Source organism: Scyliorhinus torazame, chromosome 17 (assembly GCF_047496885.1).
Source record: "Scyliorhinus torazame isolate Kashiwa2021f chromosome 17, sScyTor2.1, whole genome shotgun sequence".
NCBI classification, from domain to species: domain Eukaryota; kingdom Metazoa; phylum Chordata; class Chondrichthyes; order Carcharhiniformes; family Scyliorhinidae; genus Scyliorhinus; species Scyliorhinus torazame.
The window spans coordinates 51,090,627-51,112,252 of NC_092723.1; the positions used below are offsets into that span (position 1 = coordinate 51,090,627).

At 45.1% G+C, this 21,626-nt stretch overlaps 1 protein-coding gene across 3 annotated transcripts in view; it reads right to left on the reverse strand.

The window, feature by feature from the left end:
• The window catches only part of LOC140393872 (cysteine and glycine-rich protein 1-like), a 45,774-nt gene that overhangs the window by 23,329 nt on the left and 819 nt on the right, over positions 1–21,626 (reverse strand). For all 3 annotated transcript variants that reach the window (XR_011935757.1, XM_072480422.1, XM_072480423.1), the window contains one exon: positions 2,675–2,787. Coding sequence is in view for 2 of the 3 variants with exons in the window: in XM_072480422.1 (XP_072336523.1) it covers positions 2,675–2,786 (112 nt within the window). In the remaining variant the exon portion in view is untranslated. Of the gene's footprint in view, positions 1–2,674; positions 2,788–21,626 lie in introns of those variants that run through there.

A 21,626-nucleotide genomic window follows, 5' to 3' on the forward strand; every position in this document is an offset into this window, starting at 1 on the left:
CCCCCCGGTGCTGGATCCTCCCGCCCTCCCCATCAAGACCCACGGCGAGCCCTTGGATAATTTGGATCAAAATCCAACATCGACCCCATGCGCCAGTGCAATCTTCGGGTGCCTGAAGAACAGTATTTGAAGACAGAGACCTCAAATCCAGCACCAAGCTCATGGTCTACAGAGCAGCCGTGGTCCCCGCCCACCTGTATGCATCAGAAACATAGACAATATACAGCAAACACCTCAAATCCTTGGAGGGATATCACCAACGTTGCCTCCGCAGAATCCTGCAAATCCACTGACAGGATAAGCTTTGCGACATGAGGTTCACAAAACAAGTGCCCTACTCCGAGCTCCGCAATGGCAAGCGATCATTAGGAGGGCAGCGGACACTCTGAAAGCCTGCCTAAATAAATGCAACATCCCCATCAATATGTCTGAATTGCTTGCCTTGGAACACACAAACTGAAAAAAAAAGCATCCACGAAGGCGCCAATCACCTTGGGTGTCGTAGGGCGGAGCATGCGGAGACCAAGCGTAAACAGCGGAAGGAGAGCATAGAAACCAGAGCATCCCACCCACCCACCCACCTCATCAAGCACAATCTGCCAAACAGGTGGCAGAATCTGCAGATCCAGGATTGTACTATTTAGCCACTGCAGAACCCACCTCCCCGGAGTGGAGGCAAATCATCCTTGGGATTGCCCAAGAAGAAGAAAAAGACTCTATCCCATTAACAATAAATGCCAAAATTCCATTTGCCTTCCTTATTACCTGCTGCACAAAAGCATTTTGAAGTTTCTCACCATTTGGATAATAAGTTTTTTTTTTTAAATTTCTCTGACCAAAATAGATAACCTTACACTGAGCGGCACGGTAGCACAGTGCTCCAGGGTCCCAGGTTCGATTCCCGGCTTGGGTCACTGTCTGTGCGGAGTCTGCACGTTCTCCCAGTGTCTCCTCCAGGTGCTCCGGTTTCCTCCCACAGTCCAAAGATGTGCAGGTCAGGTGGACTGGGCATACTAAATTGCCCTTAGGTTAGGTGGGGTTACTGGGATGGCGTGGAGGTGTGGGCTTAAGTGGGTGCTCTTTCCAAGAGCCGGTGCAGACTCGATGGGCCGAATTACCTCCTTTTGCACTGTAAATTCCAGGATTCATTTATCTATGTTAAATTCCGTCCGCCAAATTGTGGCCCACTCACCTAACCTATCCATATCCATTTCTTATGTCCTCATTGCAACTTGCTTTCCCATCGATTTTAGTGTTTTCTGTAAATTTGACTGTGGTACATTCTATCCCTGCATCCCAGTAGGGTCACGGATGTATTTTTGAGGCTCTAGAATGGGGATCACTCCCATTCCTCATGGTCTGCTTATTTTAAAAGGTACTAGCTGGTCATCAACACTGGTGGGGCGGGTAAGGGAATGTGTGCGAGAGGGAGAGTAAGAAAGAGAAAGGAGAACAATCAAAGAATGTCAGAACTGCTCCTGGTGGCCAAGTGTAGCATCAATCCACAGGTATGATTGCAAAATTCTTCAGCTAAATATATCAGTGATAATGCAGACTACTGTGTAATGCGAGCAAGATTTGGCTATTGAAGTTTGCTGTGGAAAAATACTGGAATACTGAAAAATATGCTGCAAATAATGAAATATTATAGAATAAAGATGTGCAGGTTATGGTGAAAAGGGTGGGGAGTAGGCCTAGGTAGGGTGCTCTTTCAAAGCGTTGGTGCAGACTCAATGGGCCGAATGGCCCATCCCTAGGAATTCTATGGAAACAGGATTTTCAATGCAAATTCACTGTTTGGACTTCAATAGAAGAGAGTAAAGGGTGAATATTTGTGGTCATAATTATTGTTCTTCAAGACCTTAGGGCGAAATTCTCTGGTATCGGCGCGATGTCCGCCGACTGGCGCCCAAAACGGCGCAAATCAGTTGGGCATCACGCCGCCCCAAAGGTGCGAAATGCTCCGCATCTTTGAGGGCCGAGCCCCAACCTTAAGGGGCTAGGCCCGCGCCAGACGAATTTCCGCCCCGCCAGCTTGCAGAAAAGGCCTTTGGTGCCCCGCCAGCGTTAGCGGCCGCTGACGGCATTCCCGCGCATGCGCATTGGAGGGAGTATCTTCCGCCTCCGCCATGGTGGAGACCGTGGCGAAGGCGGAAGGGAATGAGTGCCCCCACGGCACAGGCCCGCCCGCGTATCGGTGGGCCCTGATCGCTGGCCAGGCCACCGTGCGGGCACCCCCCGGGGCCAGATCGCCCCGCGCCCCCCCCCCCAGGACCCCGGAGCCCGCCCGCGCCGCCTTGTCCCGCCGGTAAGGTAGGTGGTTTAATCTACGCTGGCGGGACAGGCATTTTAGCGGCGGAACTTCGGCCCATCCGGGCTGGAGAATCGGGGGGGGGGGGGGGGGGGGCCGCCAACCGGCGCGGCGCGATTCCCGCCCCCGCCGAATATCCGGTGCCGGAGAATTCGGCAACCGGTGGGGGCGGGATTCACGCCAGCCCCCGGCAATTCTCCGACCCGGCGGGGGGGGGGGGGGGGGGTCGGAGAATCTCGCCCTTAATGTTGGAACAAAAAAAGAATGGAACTCCTTCCGAAATAGTCAGCCTTGCAAGAACCTACTATTTAAAAACTGGGTCTCACGATAGAATAAATAGTTCAAATTCCATAAAATACTCACTGCACCGGAAACAGGACTTGTGAAAGTATTTCCCATCACACTGCACCTCCTCAGCAAAGTACACAGTCTTCTGGCAGACGCCACACTTATTTCCACCACCAAAGTTTGGCATTCTACAAAAAAGAACACAGTCTCTTCCTGAATATCTTAATAAGATATTGTCATTTTTTTATGTGCAATGTTTGAAGCTCAACAAGCTGCAGTTAAAAGAAAATTATCAACTATTTAACTACTTTTTTTCAAGAAAATAAAAGATTAATTTATTGCCTCCTCAATAATTCAAGTGAGTAAAATGTACTTCGTAATGTATACTGCATCGTACAGGTCAGAAACGTCGTTCAAAAAACCTGATTGTCATATAGTTAGCTGATCTAAGCCAACTGCACAGTGCAACTAACTATAGTAGTTGAGGCGGATGGTAATCCCACCATTCTTATTGCAAAGTGTAAATATTTTGGCCTGGGGTTTGAATGGCATCAGAGTTGGATACAATACCTACTTCACAGTCGCAACAGCTGGTCGATAGATCAGCGCAAAATTTGATGGGAGTGTAAAATTGCATAAGAAATAGGAGTTGGATTAGGCCAGTTGGTCTTTGAAACCCGCCCTGCCAACCAGAAAAATCTTCTTCCTTCCCTCACATCTCCACACCCCTTAATTTTTCTATCTTGAATACACCAATAACCGAGTATTCACAACTTTTGAGGTAGAGAATTCCAAAGATTTGAGGGAGGAAATTTCTTCTCTTATAAATTCTAAATGGCCAACCCTTTATTCTGAAGAGTTCTGTGGGAAACATATTCTGTCAATCGTCTTTAAAGTTTTATGTGCTTCCATTAGATCACCTCACATTCTTATAAACTCCAAGGATTATGGGATTAGTCCACTCAATCCCTCTTCAAAGTGCAAACACCTTATAGCACAGGAATCAGTGCAGTGAACCATTATTGCGCTCCTTCTTGTGTCAAGTATATCCTTAGGTAATGAGGCCAAATCTGCACACAGTACTCAGTGTGGTCCAGGTGTGGCTTTACCAATGCCCTGCATATTCGCATTAAGACTTAATTTTAATCTTTTACCCCAATAACTTTCTAACAAAAGCAGACATACCATTTTTCTTCCAAAGTGCTTGATATACCGACACATAAACCTTCTGGTCTTTCCTCCAGAAGGCTTTCTTGGTCTCTCTGAATGTAAAAGCTTTCCAATATCTCAACATTCGAAGAAGTCAATCTTTTTTCTAAACAAAGTACAGAACTTCACACGTTGTCACATTGTTGTATCCCAGCTGGCAAGACATTGCCCATCCACTCAACCTGCCCATATCCCTCTGCAACCCCCTATGGGTCCTCCTTATCACTTATTTACTAACTAACTTTGTATCGGAGAAGCTGGATACGTTTTGGTCAGTTCAAACATCAAAGTCATTAATAGGGAAAATCTTGTTGCATGCCCCACTTGTTAGGCTTCCACACTTCAACTTCCAGCTCGACCAATTTCTGTTGCAAATTGCTGGAAGCCCAAACTCATCATGACCCACTCAGAGAAACGGATATTTAGGACCTAAGTGAATAAAGGGGCAAACAGCATATCTCATTAACCAATTACATTTAAAATAGAGAAAATAAATAAAGGAAGGACTTAGAAGGAAATTGTATGAATTAATATCAAGGCACACACTGAAAGATTGATTATGAGAGAGTAAAAGAAACAGAAAGGAAAACATGAAGAAAAAATATATTTAAAATAATCTATGAGCAATTTACTATCTGCAGGAATGAGAATTCGCAAGTGTTCTCTTTCTGAGCTGGAGAGTTTGAGCTGCACTGGAGAATCTCATAATTAAATCTCATCATAAGGGTTTCTTATGCTGTTATGTAGCAGTCCTAAGTTTCTGGAGCAGGTTTAATTGGTAATTAATGTGCAGAGACAGCAATTTCTTGAAATGCAAAGATTAATGGCAATTTTATGGCAATTTGCAATTCTCGGGCCACCTCTTCCTCAGCACACGTTGCTGGATTATGTACATATTAATAATGGCAGATACGTCAAATTTGCATGCAAATTCTGACAGATTGTCCAAGCTCATAGATGTTCAGGGTATGAAAGAACTTCCAGCATTTCCCAGGATATGCACAATGGAATCAGTGTAGATGGGAGATTTAAAGTTTAAAATGAAAAACCACTTTAGAAGTTAATGAAATAGTCTCACCAACAGAGAACCTGAGTTCTGGGACGAGTTTAAGTGAAGTTTCATTTTATTAGAATTAAAATTGCACATTTATCAAATAGCTTTCTTACTTCTTTAGGGGTTTAATTATTGCCAAATAAGTATGAGCAAACATTTTTCATCCAATGTTTGCAGAACCTTGAACAACTCCGTTTTTGTTTCAATTTGATTACTTCAGTAGGGGAAAGAGTCAAGCTGTTAGTAACAGGCCAATAATGACTTTAACTTTGCAAAATAGCACTGCCATTATATTTAGTTTTAATTTTATATTATGTAAAGGAGAATAAAACCATATTAAAATGAACCAGTTGCCTTTGCAGGCAATAGATCACTCAACTCTGGGTAACTGCAAGTTTGCGATGTGCGAATACGTTGGGCGGGGGGGGGGGGGGCCTTGGAAAAATGATCTATTCCACTTCATAAATGTTGAAAGATTCTATAAAACAGGTTAAACAATGACTCGTCGACATGCAATGTCTGTCTTGAAATCAAGTTTAAACAGAACTTGCTTCAGGCAAGCATTTTATGCTATTACTACAAATACTTTGATCCAAGTCGTAAAAGGGAAGTCAACTTCATGAACAGTGATTCACATGCTTTTGATGCAATTTTCGAAGGCGAGACAGTCAGTGCAATTTATGGCTCTCTGAAAGTGCTGAAAACACAAATTACCTAATTACAGTTTCAAACCTTGAAACCTTAAAATGAGAATGTGAGCTGACGGTTTTGCCTCAAGAACATTCTGGTTCACCTTCTGTGATACAAATCACGTTGAATAGGGATGGACAAGCAGAACAAAAAATGGAAACACCATTTTCAATTGAAACTAATTTTCCAATTAGACAACAAACCACAGGACACACAAACAACTACCATGTTATTCAGCATTTTAAGAATCAGGGTCCAAAGTCGTGAAAATTGGAGCCTATTGTCAATTAAAACGGTTGGCGTGAAGGAATGCAACAGAGATCAAATTTCATGTTGTAAAGAAAAAGCTTCTAATTTTGCTGCAGCTTTGACATAAATGGGGCAGATTTGATCAGATATTTGTCTTGCACGCTGCTTGATTTTGCATCATTGACTTCAGTAAAGGGTAAATTCAGTTTGAGTGCAAGAAGAGGGCAGTGACCTGAACACATCTTGTTCCCGCCAGGCCAGTTAGATTAAAATCGCAGCATTGATGTTATGCAGTGGCTTGGAACACCCATCAATCCATCATCCCTACGTTTTTGGTCAACTGCTGGAACTCTGACAAAGAACATTAACTTACCAGGTTATGTTCAGGGAGCACAGTCGATACCCTGGACAACTGTCAACCACTGTAATTTGGTCGGAATCACTTTGAGGAGTAATTTAACTTGAACATTACAGTTATTCATGCATATATTTTTACGTGCAAGTATCTTGTCATAATTGAGTTCTAAAAGATTATTATATTTCTGTAACTTTAAATTTAGCATTAATGAAGTGGGTCATGTGATCTGTTCTGCAGTCAGTTGTCTGACTGACAGTAAGTCTGGGTGGTTTTATTGCGAGAGATCAAAGAAAAGTTTAAATTGTTTTACTGAGAGGAAGGTGTAAGGTATTTATGTTTGGAGACAATGGTAATGGTCGCGGAGACTACAGTGAGTCGTCGTTGAGGCTGGGAATTCCAGTCTCACCCGTGGCAGGAATCGTCGTGAGTGGGATGAAACTTTGATGGACCAGCCAAATGTCCATTGACTTTGGGTGGGAATATCTGGTCCCACAGCCAGTAGGACCAGAAATTTCCACCCTGATTCTCCTAAAGTTGGATAAAGGTGGTACAGATAGAGTTTTAAACAGTGTGCTGTAAACCGATCATTTACTTCTGGATTTATTTTTTAAAATGGGCCAGGATTACACCCTCATCAGTTTGTATCCTCATTTACATTGGTGGCAGCTCATCTTTTGTTGTTGTCAATCTCTGTCAATGCATCTCATTGTAAGATTAATCGCATCACTCGTGATTTAACCTCTGGACTGTTAACGGGTTCGACAAACTTTCATGGGTTCATTTACGTCTGGATGAAAGTGAGTTCGGAATAAATAAAGACAATTAGTATTTCTAACTGGATATAAGGTTAACATGTTTCATATTGTCAGAGGAAGCCATTTTTGAGATCAGGTTACAGGTTTCCCTACTAATCAATGAATGTTACAGGCAAACAACAGGGGTTCTGTGGGCTGGCAGAGAGAAAAGCCTGGTTGACATGGTGGGCTACAACAGACGAGAGGTATTTGTTTCCTAATTGAAGAGATGTATCCTGCAGTCATATAAGGATTCTAGAAGATTTGTTCTGGCATAGCAAGAGAGAAGAAGCATAACTGGAATAGGCTTTGCTGATTGTAGTGGATTTAACAACTCTCCAAAAACTGATTAAGCACCTAGAGCTGGTCATTCAAAGTTACTATGAGGCAGAGTGGGAATATGAGAACCCGTTAGAAGCTGGGAGCAAATGCGTACCATTTGCAATAAGAACTGTAATTCCATTGAGTGCAAAAGGGAATTATCACTCTCTGTATTTTAAAGTATAAGTTTCCTACAAAAAAAAAGTGTTTAGTCATTAGTAATTTTAATCATTTGTTACAACAAAAGTTGTAAAATGTGAAATCTTGCCACGTTATTTTTTCAGTTAATAGCTGACAGTTTGAATCGTCTTTGAAAATTTGTCAGTCTCTACAGAGATTGCTGGAACAATCCTTGTATGCAGCGGAAAGTTAAAATATGTTGAGTTCTCTTGATAAAAATGCACCTCAAATTATGAAAATTTCATGCAATGAATTACAACCGTTGTACTCATACAGTTCCTCTATCAGCAGCAAAATACTTAAAATTAGGCAGAGGCCATTTGGTCAACTGACTAAATCAGAGTCAGACAGATCAGATCAACATTTAATGGACAAAGATGATTGATTCTCCGGGCCCCCAACCGTCTATTTCTCGGTCGTGCACCGCTCACTAGCGGCAGGATTCTCTCCTCCCGCCATTTGTCAATGGCATTTCCCATTGATGCCACTCCACGCTGCTGGGAAACCCATGGGTGGGGTGTGTTGCCGGTGGGAAAAGTGAATCCCAACAACCGGAGAATTCCGGCCAACCATTCTCAAAGAGATATTTATTAAAAATAACAAAAATTGATTTTCTTTAGTCAAATAACTCTGTTGCCCTGACCTTATATATCTCTTTTTTTAAATCTCGTTTCACTGAATATAGTGATCAGACTTTGTGGGTAGAAGTACATCAGGATTGACGATTGACTGTCAGGCAGAAGGCAGAGAGTTGGGATAAAAGGTTCTTTTTCAGAATGGCAACTGGTGACGAGTGGTGTCTCGCAGGGTTCAGTGTTGGGGCCACAGCTGTTCTCCTTATATATTAACGATCTAGATGACGGGACTGGGGGCATTCTGGCTAAGTTTGCCGATGATACAAAGATAGGTGGAGGGGCAGGTAGTATGGAGGAGGTGGGGAGGCTGCAGAAAGATTTAGACAGTTTAGGAGAGTAGTCCAAGAAATGGCTGATGAAATTCAACGTGGGCAAGTGCGAAGTCTTGCACTTTGGTAAAAAGAATAGAGGCATGGACTATTTTCTAAACGGTGACAAAATTCATAATGCTGAAGTGCAAAGGGACCTGGGAGTCCTAGTCCAGGATTCTCTAAAGGTAAACTTGCAGGTTGAGTCCGTAATTAAGAAAGCAAATGCAATGTTGTCATTTATCTCAAGAGGCTTGGAATATAAAAGCAGGGATGTACTTCTGAAGCTTTATAAAGCATTAGTTAGGTCCCATTTGGAATACTGTGAGCAGTTTTGGGCCCCACACCTCAGGAAGGGCATACTGGCACTGGAGCGGGTCCAGCGGAGATTCACGCGGATGATCCCAGGAATGGTAGGCCTAACATACGATGAACATCTGAGGATCCTGGGATTATATTCATTGGAGTTTAGGAGGTTGAGGGGAGATCTAATAGAAACTTACAAGATAATGAATGGCTTAGATAGGGTGGATGTAGGGAAGTTGTTTCCATTAGCAGGGGCGACTAGGACACGGGGGCACGGCCTTAGAATAAAAGGGAGTCACTTTAGAACAGAGATGAGGAGAAATTTCTTCAGCCAGAGAGTGGTGGGTCTGTGGAATTCATTGCCACAGAGGGCGGTGGAGGCTGGGACGTTGAGTGTCTTTAAGACAGAAGTTGATAAATTCTTGATTTCTCAAGGAATTAAGGGCTATGGAGAGAGAGCGGGTAAATGGAGTTGAAATCAGCCATGATTGAATGGTGGAGTGGACTCGATGGGCCGAATGGCCTTACTTCCGCTCCTATGTCTTATGGTCATGCACCTACCCACATGAATACGTTAAGAGTATATTGAATAGTTTTGCTGGGTTTATTTTGCAGATATGGGGCTGGATTCTCCAAAAATGGGGGCTATGTCCCCATGCAAGCGTGGAAAGGCTGGAGTTTTATTCTGGAGATTCCTTAAAAATATTAGCAGCTAGTCACCTACCTGCAGGTGGCTGGCAGGGCCCCGGAGTGCTTCTTGCAGCTTCAGCTGCGGATTCGGGCCCCCGCACTTCCAGTTCAGAGTCCACGTATGCGCACAGCGGCAGCTTCAAGCAATCACGCCGAACGCGATGGTGATCTCAGCCGGCGGTACTGGACGAGGAAAGAAGATCCCAACGATCGGCCCCGCGCCGCTACATATAACACACAGGATCGCCGCCCCGGCCGCCCATAAGGCTTCCCCCGGTACTTGATCCACCCGCCCCCTTCCAGGGCCGCCGCAGACTGAGTCCGCAGCCGCTACCCGAGGTTCCCGACTGGCCAGGCTGGGGTTAGAACCCCGCCGTCGGGAACTCGGCCAGTTTTGCTCAGAGAATCGCAGGGGGGCCTCTGTAAAAGGCTCCCCAGCCACATTGCGTAATCCGAGCATGAACGTTTCTCTGGAGAATCGCGGGAGCGGCGTCGGGCACGATTTCCACGTGAACATCAATTCTTCGCCCCCACGCCAAATGCGATTTTGGCACGGGGCTGCGGAGAATCCTGCCTATGGAGTCCATGACAAAGATTCTAGGTGATCTGTGGAGAATAAACTAGATGGGATAAATGGACTTGCATCCCCTTCCTCGGCCCCTAGCGATGGCCTCCAACCCCCTGCTGTGGATTCCCAGTGGCGGAAGGTGCGAACGATGGGAAATGCCGCTGACAGTGGCAGGTCCAGAGGTTCCCGCCACCGGACAATGGCAGGCCGCCTCCACCGTGGCGAAACGCACCATTGGTGGAAAATTCGGCACAGCAACATAGGGATCTCCCACAATTTACTTCTAACATTTCAATTGAGTTTTTAGAATTTAACATTTTTAATACAAAACAATCTGAAGCTAAACAAGATTGCAGAAAAAGAGATTTTTTTTTTTTTTTAATTTTTCATCAAAGGTTTTCATAAAATATCAATAACAAAATGAAAAAAGGAACCCAACAGGGTTAAGTACAAAACACAATCTAGAAAAGCAACCCCCTCCCGCCCCGCCCCGCTGTACATAAATAATAAATTAACATTAACACCCCGACTTAACACAACAGGTTTATACACCCCCTCAGACCCTTCAGTGTAAATAACAAAAACAACAATAAAGTAACCCCCCCCCCCACCCGCAAGCTGCTGCTGCCATTGACCAATGTCTATCGTTCTGCCAGGAACTCTAAGAACGGTTGCCACCGCCTAAGGAACCCTTGTACCGACCCTCTCAAGGCGAATTTCACCCTCTCCAATTTAATGAACCCTGCCATATCGCTGGTCCAGGATTCCACGCTTGGGGGCCTCGCATCTTTCCACTGAAGGAGAATCCTTCGCCGGGCTACCAGGGACGCAAAGGCCAGAATACCGGCCTCTTTCGCCTCCTGCATTCCCGGCTCTTTTGCCACCCCAAATATTGCGAGCCCCCAGCCCGGTCTGACCCTGGATCCTACCACCCTCGACACCATCCCCGCTACGCCCGCACCCCACACCCGGCCCATTCCCCACAGCGGCATACCCCCGTCTCGACCCCCCCCCCCACTCGCTCCAGCTCCTCCTTGACCATAGCAGCAGCAACTCGATACCCCATCTCACCGCCGTCCACCCCCCCGTTCCGTTTACCTACGCCTCCTCGAAGAGCCCCCCCGACCAACCCAACCAAAACAGTGCCCAACCTGCCACAGCCACCCTCACCGACCCGAAAGAGAAAAACACAAAGAAAAAGAAACCCGGAGCAATACAAAGGCCCCCCCCCCTCGAAACAAAAATAAACATAACATATCAACCGCAGTCCCCAATCACCATCCCGACCCTCAATCTGTGTCCAACTTCTCGGCCTGAACAAAGGCCCACGCCTCCTCCGGAGACTCAAAATAATGGTGCTGGTCCTTGTAGGTAACCCACAGTCGCGCCGGCTGCAACATGCCAAACTTCACCCCCTTCCTGTGCAGCCCCGCCTTCACTCGATTGTACACGGCCCTCCTCTTCGCCACCTCCGCACTCCAGTCCTGGTATATCCGAACCTCCGCGTTCTCCCACCTGCTGCTCCTCTCCTTCTTGACCCACCTGAGCACACTCCCGATCGACGAACCGATGGAACCTCACCAGCACCGCCCACGGAGGCTCATTAGCCTTGCGCCTCCTCGCCAGCACTCTATGGGCCCCTTCCAGCTCCAGGGGCCCCTGGAAGGACCCCGCTCCCATCAGCGAGTTCAACATGGTAACCACATAGGCCCCCATGTCCGGCCCCTCCAGGAGGCCCAGAATCCGCAGATTCTTCCGCCTCGACCGATTCTCCATCTCCTCGAACCGCTCCTGCCATTTCTTGTGGAGCGCCTCGTGCACCTCCACCTTTACCGCCAGGCCTAAGATCTTGTCCTCATTGTCAGAAATCTTTTGTCGAGCCTCGCGGATCGCCACCCCCTGGGCCGTCTGTGTCTCCAGCAGCTTATCAATAGAAGCTTTCATACGCTCTAGCAGGTCCGTTTTAATCTCTCTGAAGCAGCGCTGAATACCCTCCTGCTGCTCCTCCGCCCACTGCATCCACGCTGCCTGGTCTCAGCCCGCCGCCATTTTGTCCTTCTTCCCTCGCACCTTCTTCGGGTCCACGACCACCTTTTCTGTCGCCCCGCTCCTAGTTGAAGCCATATATTGACAGGGAGCTGTTATAGACTCCTTCCCACACCGGGAAACGTCGAAAAAGTGCCGTTGGGGGCCCTGAAAAGAGCCCAAAAGTCCGTTTTTGTGGGTGCCGCCGAATGTGTGACTTAGCTCTGCATAGCCGCAACCGGAAGTCGCAGAAAAAGAGATTAACTAACCGTTAGTCTGGGTGAAAAGAATTTATTGTAGTATAATATTTTGAAAAGTCAAGGTTCTCTATCCTAAAATATCTCACAATTGATACATTTTTTATTAAAGAAAATGGATTTGAAACACACTTTACATTTCATTGACTGCAACTGTCAAGTGTTTAAAAAAGCAGTACCTGCTGATTTTGGGACATAATCTCTGCAGCTATTCCTTTTACTTCTTTACCCGTTGATGCATGATCAATGACCACTAAAGCGAGGTTGTAGTCTAACTGAAGGCTTTAATAAGCTAGATGTTTCCCCCAGCAGTTCAGGTACAGAATGAAGGCTGCTGAGGCGGCACGGGCTCTTATACCCCGCCTAGCAGGGCGGAGCTACCATACATCCTAACCAATAGAAAGCATACAGTTTCCACCAATGGTGCTCCAGCCTATCAGGTACCGTAACACCTCTAACACCACACCCGTTACTGGCACATTCTGACCCAATTGCTGAATGTACCTTTGAGCTACAACATATTGCATAACTGCAAAAGTGAAACCGTTTTATAATAATGCAAAATTTTGTGTGTGTGTGTGTGGGGGGGGGGGGGGGGGGGGGGAGGAAAGAGTCTCACGTGCCTTTGGCTCCAGTACAAGAATGCAAAGCCACCTTATAAGAGTAAAAATTTAATTTTTAAAAAGCATCCAAGGATCTATTGACACGTCTAAAATGTACGGTCCATTTTAGCACCTATCCTGCTGCCTCCTCAGTGGTTTTCTTACAGTTCTGTGGATGTCAGTAACCCTTCATGTACACAAATATCAGCAACCTCTTGGACAATGGAATTCAATTTGCTCTTGCCTGAAGTGCCTACACATCCATGTTTTTAGTATGTGTCAATGGTCATAAATCTGGACTGGGTGTCCAAGCTAAATCACTGCCGTAACCCAAGGCACTGAAACCGAACTGCAATTCCAGCTGGGCTCTTTCACCAGAAATCAAAGACAGGGTGGGGGAAGGGGGGTGGCTCCAAAGCAAAGTCGGCCTGGAGCCGACCCATGCTGCAAAAGCCCGACGACCAGCAGCAATTACGTACTGCAGGTGCTCTGAATAGAGCCAGTGAGGGACTTCCACCCCTCACTGGGGAAAGACGTCCTGTACTTAGGAGCTGCCAGCCAATTAGTACTGGCAGCGCCAAGTGTACATTACTAAGCACTGCAACCAGGAAGAAGAAGGCCCATGGACCAGGAAGAAAAAGGCCCATGGATCCCGGAGACAGGCAAGTCTGGGGTCTTGGGCAGGGAGCTCTGGGTAGGTTAGGGAGGGGAGGTGGAGAGATTAATGCAGCAGGTGGGTAGCAAGGGGTGGGGGTAGGGGATGAGGATTGTGGTTTCTAGTTTAGGAATGAATGCCATCCGATCCGCAAAGGGTAGATAGAACCCTCCTCTTCCTACCCACCCTTTGAAAGTTTATAAAAATTGGGCTGTCCAGTCCTAACGGACTGCCCACACTAATGTTTTCTTCTGTTAACAGGCACATTGAGCCTCAATTCTTTCTTTAAACATGGCAAACAGGATTTTGATGCCCACCCTTGTTTTCGAGGGGTTAGTTCACAGGTGGGCAGGAAGGTGTTGAGGTGGCCAACCACCAAATTCTACGTGCCCTTCTCTCCTCCCTCCCCCCCCCCCCCCCCCTGCTGAAAACATGCTTGGCTGGGGCATGTAAAATACAGCCCGAAATCTGAAATCTTCAGGCAAATACAGGGGTCACCTTTACATTTTAGATTAACAGTGTACATACCTTTGAATTTTAACATCTAGTGAAGAATCAATAGGTTAGTTAATCTTTACCCAAAAGTTTCACCAACGTGGTGGCAACAGGACTCAGTTTCCCTTGTTGGAGAGTCGACAGGCAGGCAATAAGTGTCTGCCATGTGTAAAATGGTATAATTGTAAAACTAGTCTGTGCAAGTACACCCGCAATAAAACACACTTGAAATTAGCTTTTAAAATCATGCCAATAAAATATCAAGTCTGTCCTAATGTTCAGTCAATTAAAAAAAATAAAGCAACACAATCGTTTGAATTTATGCCAATTCAGAGGGGGGAAAAAAAATCTGTGCACTCAAAACAAGCAGCTTAATTTGCTGGCATTTAAAGTACTTTGTACATTCCTCATCCTCAACAAAATACCCAGAGATTTCTGTGGCAGGCTCTCATCAAATGGTGACAGCAAGCTGCTAGTCCAAGAGGGCAACATATTCCCCTTAAACTACATAATTGCGAGCATAGTTAACTGACAATTTTCTACGATTTAGCTACAAGTTAACCACATGCAGAGTCAGTCAGGCGAGATAATTAGAATGACGTGAAGTTTACCACTCAATACTAGAGACTGTGGAATTTGTCAACAGCTCCACCTACTCTCAATCCGCTTAGAGTGTGGTGATAACATGTGTTGGAATGGTCTTTGGTATAAGAGGCATGATCTTAAAGAAAAAGTAGAAAGCGGCCTTAATTTGAACATGGGATTTGTAAAAAAGAAATTCTTCCTCTCTATTCAAAACAAAACCTAATTTCAAGATGACAGTACTCTTTCAATAATTGACTTGTACAATTAGGACAGTATCAGTAACCCTTCTGAGTGAATAATTTTCAAAAGATGCCAGAGATGCTATTTAAATGTACCATTGGAATACGTAACTGCTCTGTTGCACTTCTACAGTTTTGCAGTATGACAAGTCCACACTGGTATCTTCTCGCTAGTCCTTCCCAGAGCCTCATAGTCCCCCTTCCCCCTCTCCCCCATTGCATCTTCTCTGTACATCAATCCTTGGTTAAGAAAGTGGACAGCTGAGCTGCTCTCAGAATTCCAACAGTGGGGGAAATTCACCAGCCAAAATTACTTTATTCTATCTGAAAAGACTCTTAAAGGATGGCTGCGACCAGAAAGAAGTATGACCATGTTAAATCACATAAAGATGAAAGCTACTGGTCATAATCCATACCACAATTAGGATTCTAACCCCAAATAATCATTTAGCTAAAAGCAAATGACTGCAGATACTGGAATCTGAAACAAAAGCAGCAAAGCTGAAAAATCTCAGCAGGTCTATCTAACAGCATCTGTGGAGAGAGAACAGAGCTAACGATTCAAATCTGCACGAATCTTTATCAGAACAGCTCGGACAAAGAGTTATCCAGACTGATAACGTTAGCTCTGTTGCAGCAGGACAAAGTAGACAGTGCTCTGCCCTGGATTTAGGGAATTAGGTGGAGGCAGGAAAGAAAGAAAATGATGACCAAGTTCCCAGTCCTGATCACTGGCCAATGACCCCAATATCAATGGATGCAAGTTAAGGACAGGACAGCTAATAATATCTCCAAACTCTGATGACATTGGTTGACAGTGGCTAATTGCGTGAGTTGTCAGAGGACGAACAACAACTATACCTCAACATGTATTAATGCCTTCAGTAAGGAAGGTGCATGGGTGGAGAAAGAGTAACAACTACCTTATCCAGCCCATTGTCGATTATCCTACAAGGAGGATATATTTAGTAACAAAATAATTTAAAAAAACACTACTTGCAGCCCTGATCAATGTACTTACAAAAAATCAGACAGGTCAGCCTGAAAAATTGGCCATTCAGGTCCTATGTTGCAACTACATCACCAGCAATATTTAAAAAAGGTGTAAAGCAAAGAGGAGTTGGTCAATATATATGGCCTGCTCATTAATTATCCCATCTTTCAAGTATCAGACCCATACTGATCACCTCACCATACACATTTCACTTAAAATTAACTAATCGTATCTTAATTTAGTCTGTATGATATTTGACTTAGAGCTTCCTATTTGAAAGTTCTGTAACTTCATTCCATAAAAAAAAAACCTCTCAAAATGTACACTCGACACATTTACAAGGCCTATAGGAGCTTTTCTTTCTATCCCCAATAGGAGATTTACGTCATTATCTGAAACTGGCAGCATATTTTCTTTTTCAAATGTCTCGCAAGTCCAAATGACCAAACCTAAAGGATTGCAAATGTGGTCACAACAGAACTTTATACTATGTTGGATGCAACAATATTCCAATTGTCTTTGTGCACAAGTCCAAGGAGACACTCAACTCTGAAGTAACACAAAAGATCTCTATCAAAAATAAACAGAAAATAAACACACACATAAATCATCAATTCATTCACTGCACATTCCGCGGCACCAAAAAATAAAAAGGGGCAGGGCAATGCCCCTTGAAAAAGGTCAACATAAAATTAAACCATTGGAGGCATTCTGTTATAAACATCCTCCTGAAACTTAGGATGTAGAACATTCCTCAGGTAGGATTGTTGTGACTGACTTAGCCAACAGAACACACAGTGAAACCAATATTGGAAGTAACAGGACATACTTCCATTTGCTGTCTGAGTCACTTTCTTTTTTTAAAATAAATTTTGAGTACCCAATTCATTTTTTTCAATTAAGGGGCAATTTAGCGTGGCCAATCCACCTACTTGCACATCTTTGGGTTGTGGGGTGAAACCCACGCAAACACAGGGAGAGTGTGCAAACTCCACATGGACAGTGGCCCAGGGCCGGGATTGAAATTGGGACCTCGGCGCCGTGAGGCAACCGTGCTAACCACTGCGCATGGTGCTGCCCTCACTTTCTAACCATGATGACTGGGACTTCCCACTTCTGTGCTTAGCAACCCAAAATGTTGCCCCTATTGTAATAGTCGGGTGGAGCTGAAAGTCCCAGTGTTTCTTCCCTCATATTTTATACCAAAGGCAGGAAAATAACCCATTTCCAGACCCTCAGGATTATTGCTATGAGTTCAATGACTAAAATAAGATGCAAATACAATCAATCCATCAGAACATGGCACATAATTTCCTTTCTCCCTTTCTGAACACAGTTGTCCCTTTTTCTTATAAAATCTAGCAGAGATCTTGAACTCCATAGATATTGGGGGAAGGGGGAGGTCGGGCAGGGGATATCCCTTGCTCATAACTACGACAAAAAAAAAAAAAAATCAGAAAATAGACAACAGGTGAATTGGCATCAGAAATATAAAAATATTGGATTATATTTAGTGTGGTTACTGTTCCAAGCCAACATTGTAACAGACGGACACAAAATAAACAAGTCAGAAGGATTGATTGCGAGCACTGGACATAGAGCTGGTGGAGATTGCGGAGATAGATAAGAAATAATCCCGTGCGCTCACATTTGAAGCAAAACTGACTGACCAGGAGTTTAAAGCTACATTAGGAAGGCATTTTCACAAATGGGGAATTGTGGGGTAGATTTTAATCCATTTAAAATCAATGGGCCCATCAACCAGTAAGGTGCTGAAACTGACAAAATTGCGCTGGGTTGGTCACCCATTCACTGGGCAAGTGGCAGACATCAAAAAGGCGACTTGACAGTACAGTTGAATATTGGAAATCAGGCTTGAGCCACAGATAGTAAAGCAATTTGGGAGGAAGTGATCAGAGAATGGTAATTCTTGGGGTGGCATTGCACAGATCATTTTTGTAGCCCACAATCTTCATCCCCACCCCAAGTAGCAGCAGCAAAAATAATTTAAAACTTGCCTTTAAAAGGCATATTTATTCTATTGCCCATAGAATTGATCGGAATGTACAGTTCTTACCGTAAAAGGTAGATGAAGTTCAATTTATGACATAAGGCCTTATTTTCCATATTTAAATCAAAGGAGGCCGTTGCCTGAAACAGGTGAGCACTTTGAACACCTTTTAGGCTCCTTTTAAAATGGAATGGGCTGCACCTCCCTTAGAGATGGTAAGGCTGCTAATTCTATGTTGAAACAGTTTACACAAGGTGAGGGCATTCCTTCTAGCCCAATCAGCAGGACCTCACTCGTGGGGAAAAGCTAGAGTCCACAATAAAAGATTTAATAGCAGAGCACTTGGAAAACAGTGACAGGGTCGGACAGAGGCAGCATCGATTTACAAAAGGAAAATATGCTTGACATATATATGGCAATCCTTGAAGAATGTAACCAGCAGAGTTGATAAGAGGGAGCCACATGGCTTATTTGGACTTTTTGAAGGCTTTCGACAAGATCCCACATAAGAGATTGGCATTTAAAATTAAAGCACATGGGATTGGTGGCGGCAGTGTTTGAGATGGATAGAAAACTGGTTGGCAGTCAGGAAACAAAGAGTAGGAACAAACTGGTCTTTTTTCAAGTGGCAGGCAGTGATTAGTAGGGTACCACGGTGATCAGTGCTCGGACCCCGCTATTCACAACGCATATTCATGATTTTGATGAGGAAGCTAAATGTAATATCTCCACATTTGCAGATGACACAAGGTTGGATGGGAGGGTGAGCAGGGAGGAGGATGCAGAGATGCTTCAGTGTGATTTGGGCAAGTTGAATGAGTGAGTAAATGCATGACAGAAGTGATAGGGTGTGGATAAATGTGAGGTTATCCACCTGATAGCAAAACAGGCAAGCAGATTATTATCCAAATGGCTACAGATTGAGGGAGCAGAATGTGCACTGAGACCTGGGTGCCCATGTCCACCAGTCACTGAAAGCAAGTATGCAAGTGCAGCAGGCAATGAAGAAGGCAACTGGTTTGCTGGCCTCCATGGTGAGAGGATTTGAGTACAGGAGCAGGATTTTCTTGTTGCATTATACAGGGCCTTGATCAGACCATGCCTGGAATATTATGTACAGTTTTGGTCTCCTTATCTTAGGAAGGATGTTCTTGCTGTGGAGGGAGTGCAGCGAAGGTTTACCAGACTGATTCCTCAGATGGCGGGACTGACGTATGAGGAGAAATTGAGTCGATTAGGATTACATTTGTGTGAGTTTAGAAGAATGAGGGGAGGGGATCTCATGGAAACCAATAAAGTTCTAACAGGACTAGATAGGGTCGGTGGAGGGAGGCTGTTCCTGAAGGTGGGGGAGTCCAGATCAATTTCTCACTGTCTAAGAATATGAAATGAACCATTTAGGACTGAGATGAGGAGAAATTCCTTCACCCTGCCCAGAGCCCGAGAGTGGTGAGCCTGTGGAATTCTCTACCACAGAAAGCAGTTGAGGCCAAAACATTGTGGGCGTGATTTCATGTGCAAAAAACAGAGTCCTCTTTTGGGCGCATATTGCGGCACCGAGAACGACCCAGTTATCAAGCGGAACTCTGTTGCTTTTTATGGCGTGGGCAAGGAACACCCCATCAAGGCCACACTTAACTCATTTCCTGCACTGATGGGCCATTTTTAAATGCCACCCCAAACTCTCAACACCCCCCCCCCCCCCCCCACCGGACACTCCACCACGGCTCCGGTCCCCCCCCCACTGCCGAAACGTACCCCTTAGAGGGTCTTAACGCCCCTCCTCATCTCACCTCTTAAGGGCAAGACACCGTGATGCCTGGTCTCTGGCACTGGAAATCTGCCATCTGGTCACTTTGGCACTGCCAGCCTAACACTTTGGTGGTGCCCTTGCAAACCTGGCACTGCCAGGGTGAGGTGGCAATTCCAAGGTTCAAGGGTGGCAGTGCCAAGATGTTAAGGTGCCAGCAGGAGTGCCAGTGTACTACCCTGCCCAGAGCCCGATCACCCGGGTGCCTCAGGTGATCTAGGAGGCCCACACATGTGCCGTTACGCCTGGTCCGCATTTGGTCCAGCGAGGGCTAGATCCAGGTCATGACTTCTCACAAGATTTTGTTAGATCTTGCGAGGCATTGCACGTCTCACATGATTTAACGGCCTTGTTGCGTCACCGAGTTGCATGTGACAAGGCCATATGTTTTTAAGGAGTTAGACATAGGTCTTGGGGCTAAAGGGATCAAAGCATATAGTGGGAAATTGGGACAGGTTACTGAGTTGGATGATCAGTCACGATTATGATGAATGGCGGAGCAAGCTTGAAGGGCCGAATGGCTTACTTCTGCTCCGATTTTCTATGTTTATCAAAACACCCCCAGTAAATCACCACTTCCAATGAAAAACAATCTTAAGCTTCACTAGTCTCACCACATACCTGACATCATGCTTGTCTGGTAAATCCCTACTGCACCCATTCCAAGGTCCTGACATGCTTTAAAAAGCATACTTCCCAGAATTGGACACAATGCCCTTGCTATGGTCTAACCAGTCATTTATAAAAAGTTCACCAAAATGTATAAAATGCTTCTAATTATAAAGCCAGTGATCCCATATATCTTCTAACAACATTCTCACTTGTTCTGTCACTGTCAAAAGATTTATGTATGCGAACCTCCAGGTGCCTCTGTCCCTTCCTCGGCCATATTGCTACCCCCTTCACCAATCTGTCTACGCCAGCATGAAATCTGCTACTGTCCTCCTCACGGTTTATTGTGTTTTCAGGCTTTGCCTCATTTGCAAACATTGAAATTAAACTCAAGCCCAGGCCATTAATAGATAACAAAAAAGTGCATCAATTTAAAAATACCCTCAATGGGACACTGCTGCATATTTCCCTCTAATTTTAAACAACCGTTTGCCATGACTCTCTGCATCCATTCTCTTAGCCAACTCCATTTCCACACTGCCGCATTAATTGCTTCCAAATTTGCTAACATGGCACTTCATCAAATATCTCCTGAAAGTCTACATAGACACCATCACCCTACCTTCATCAACCTTCTCCATTATTTCACTGGCACAATTTTCCTTGAACAAATTCAGTGGGAAGTCTCTGGTTGACCCTTGTACTTCCAACAGAATTTAGTTCTGGATAATTGTCTCTGTTGCTGTTCAGCTGACTGGCCTGGAATTATTGGTTTATCTCCCCCCCCCCCCCCCCAATCCCAATGTCTCCTTTTTTTTGAGAGGGGGTGGTGGGGAGGAATATCATATTTTCAACACTCCAGTCCGCAGGATACAGAATGCTGCCAAGAGGGATTGAAAGACTGTGGCCAAAGTCTCCACCCTTACTTCCTTCAGCAACTTGGGATGCATTCCACCTGGGCTGGGTAAGGTTTGAACTTTTGAGTGACACCAGCTACTGAACTACGTCCCTCTTTACTCTACTCCAAATTTGCAATTCCATTATTTTTCACTGTGGCACTGGACAGGTGGTAAGTATTCATTTAGCACCTCGTGCCCTGTCGCCACATCATTCGCCCCATCTTTTCTGTGACTATCCTTTAACTTTTTTTTTGCACATTCTTTCCACCCCGCCCCCCCCCCCCCCCCTCCCCCGTTTATATTCCTAACTAACCTTATCCCATCCGGTCTCTCTGTCCCAGTTACCTCCCTCTTCCCGATCTCCTCTCGGTGCTCTGTTCCTGCACGCCAATCCCAGCCTGGCCTTCATCAGCCTCCACTTTGTTCTTCATCGCAATCTGTTTACTCATCCTGCCAGCTCTACTTTGGGACACCCTTTATA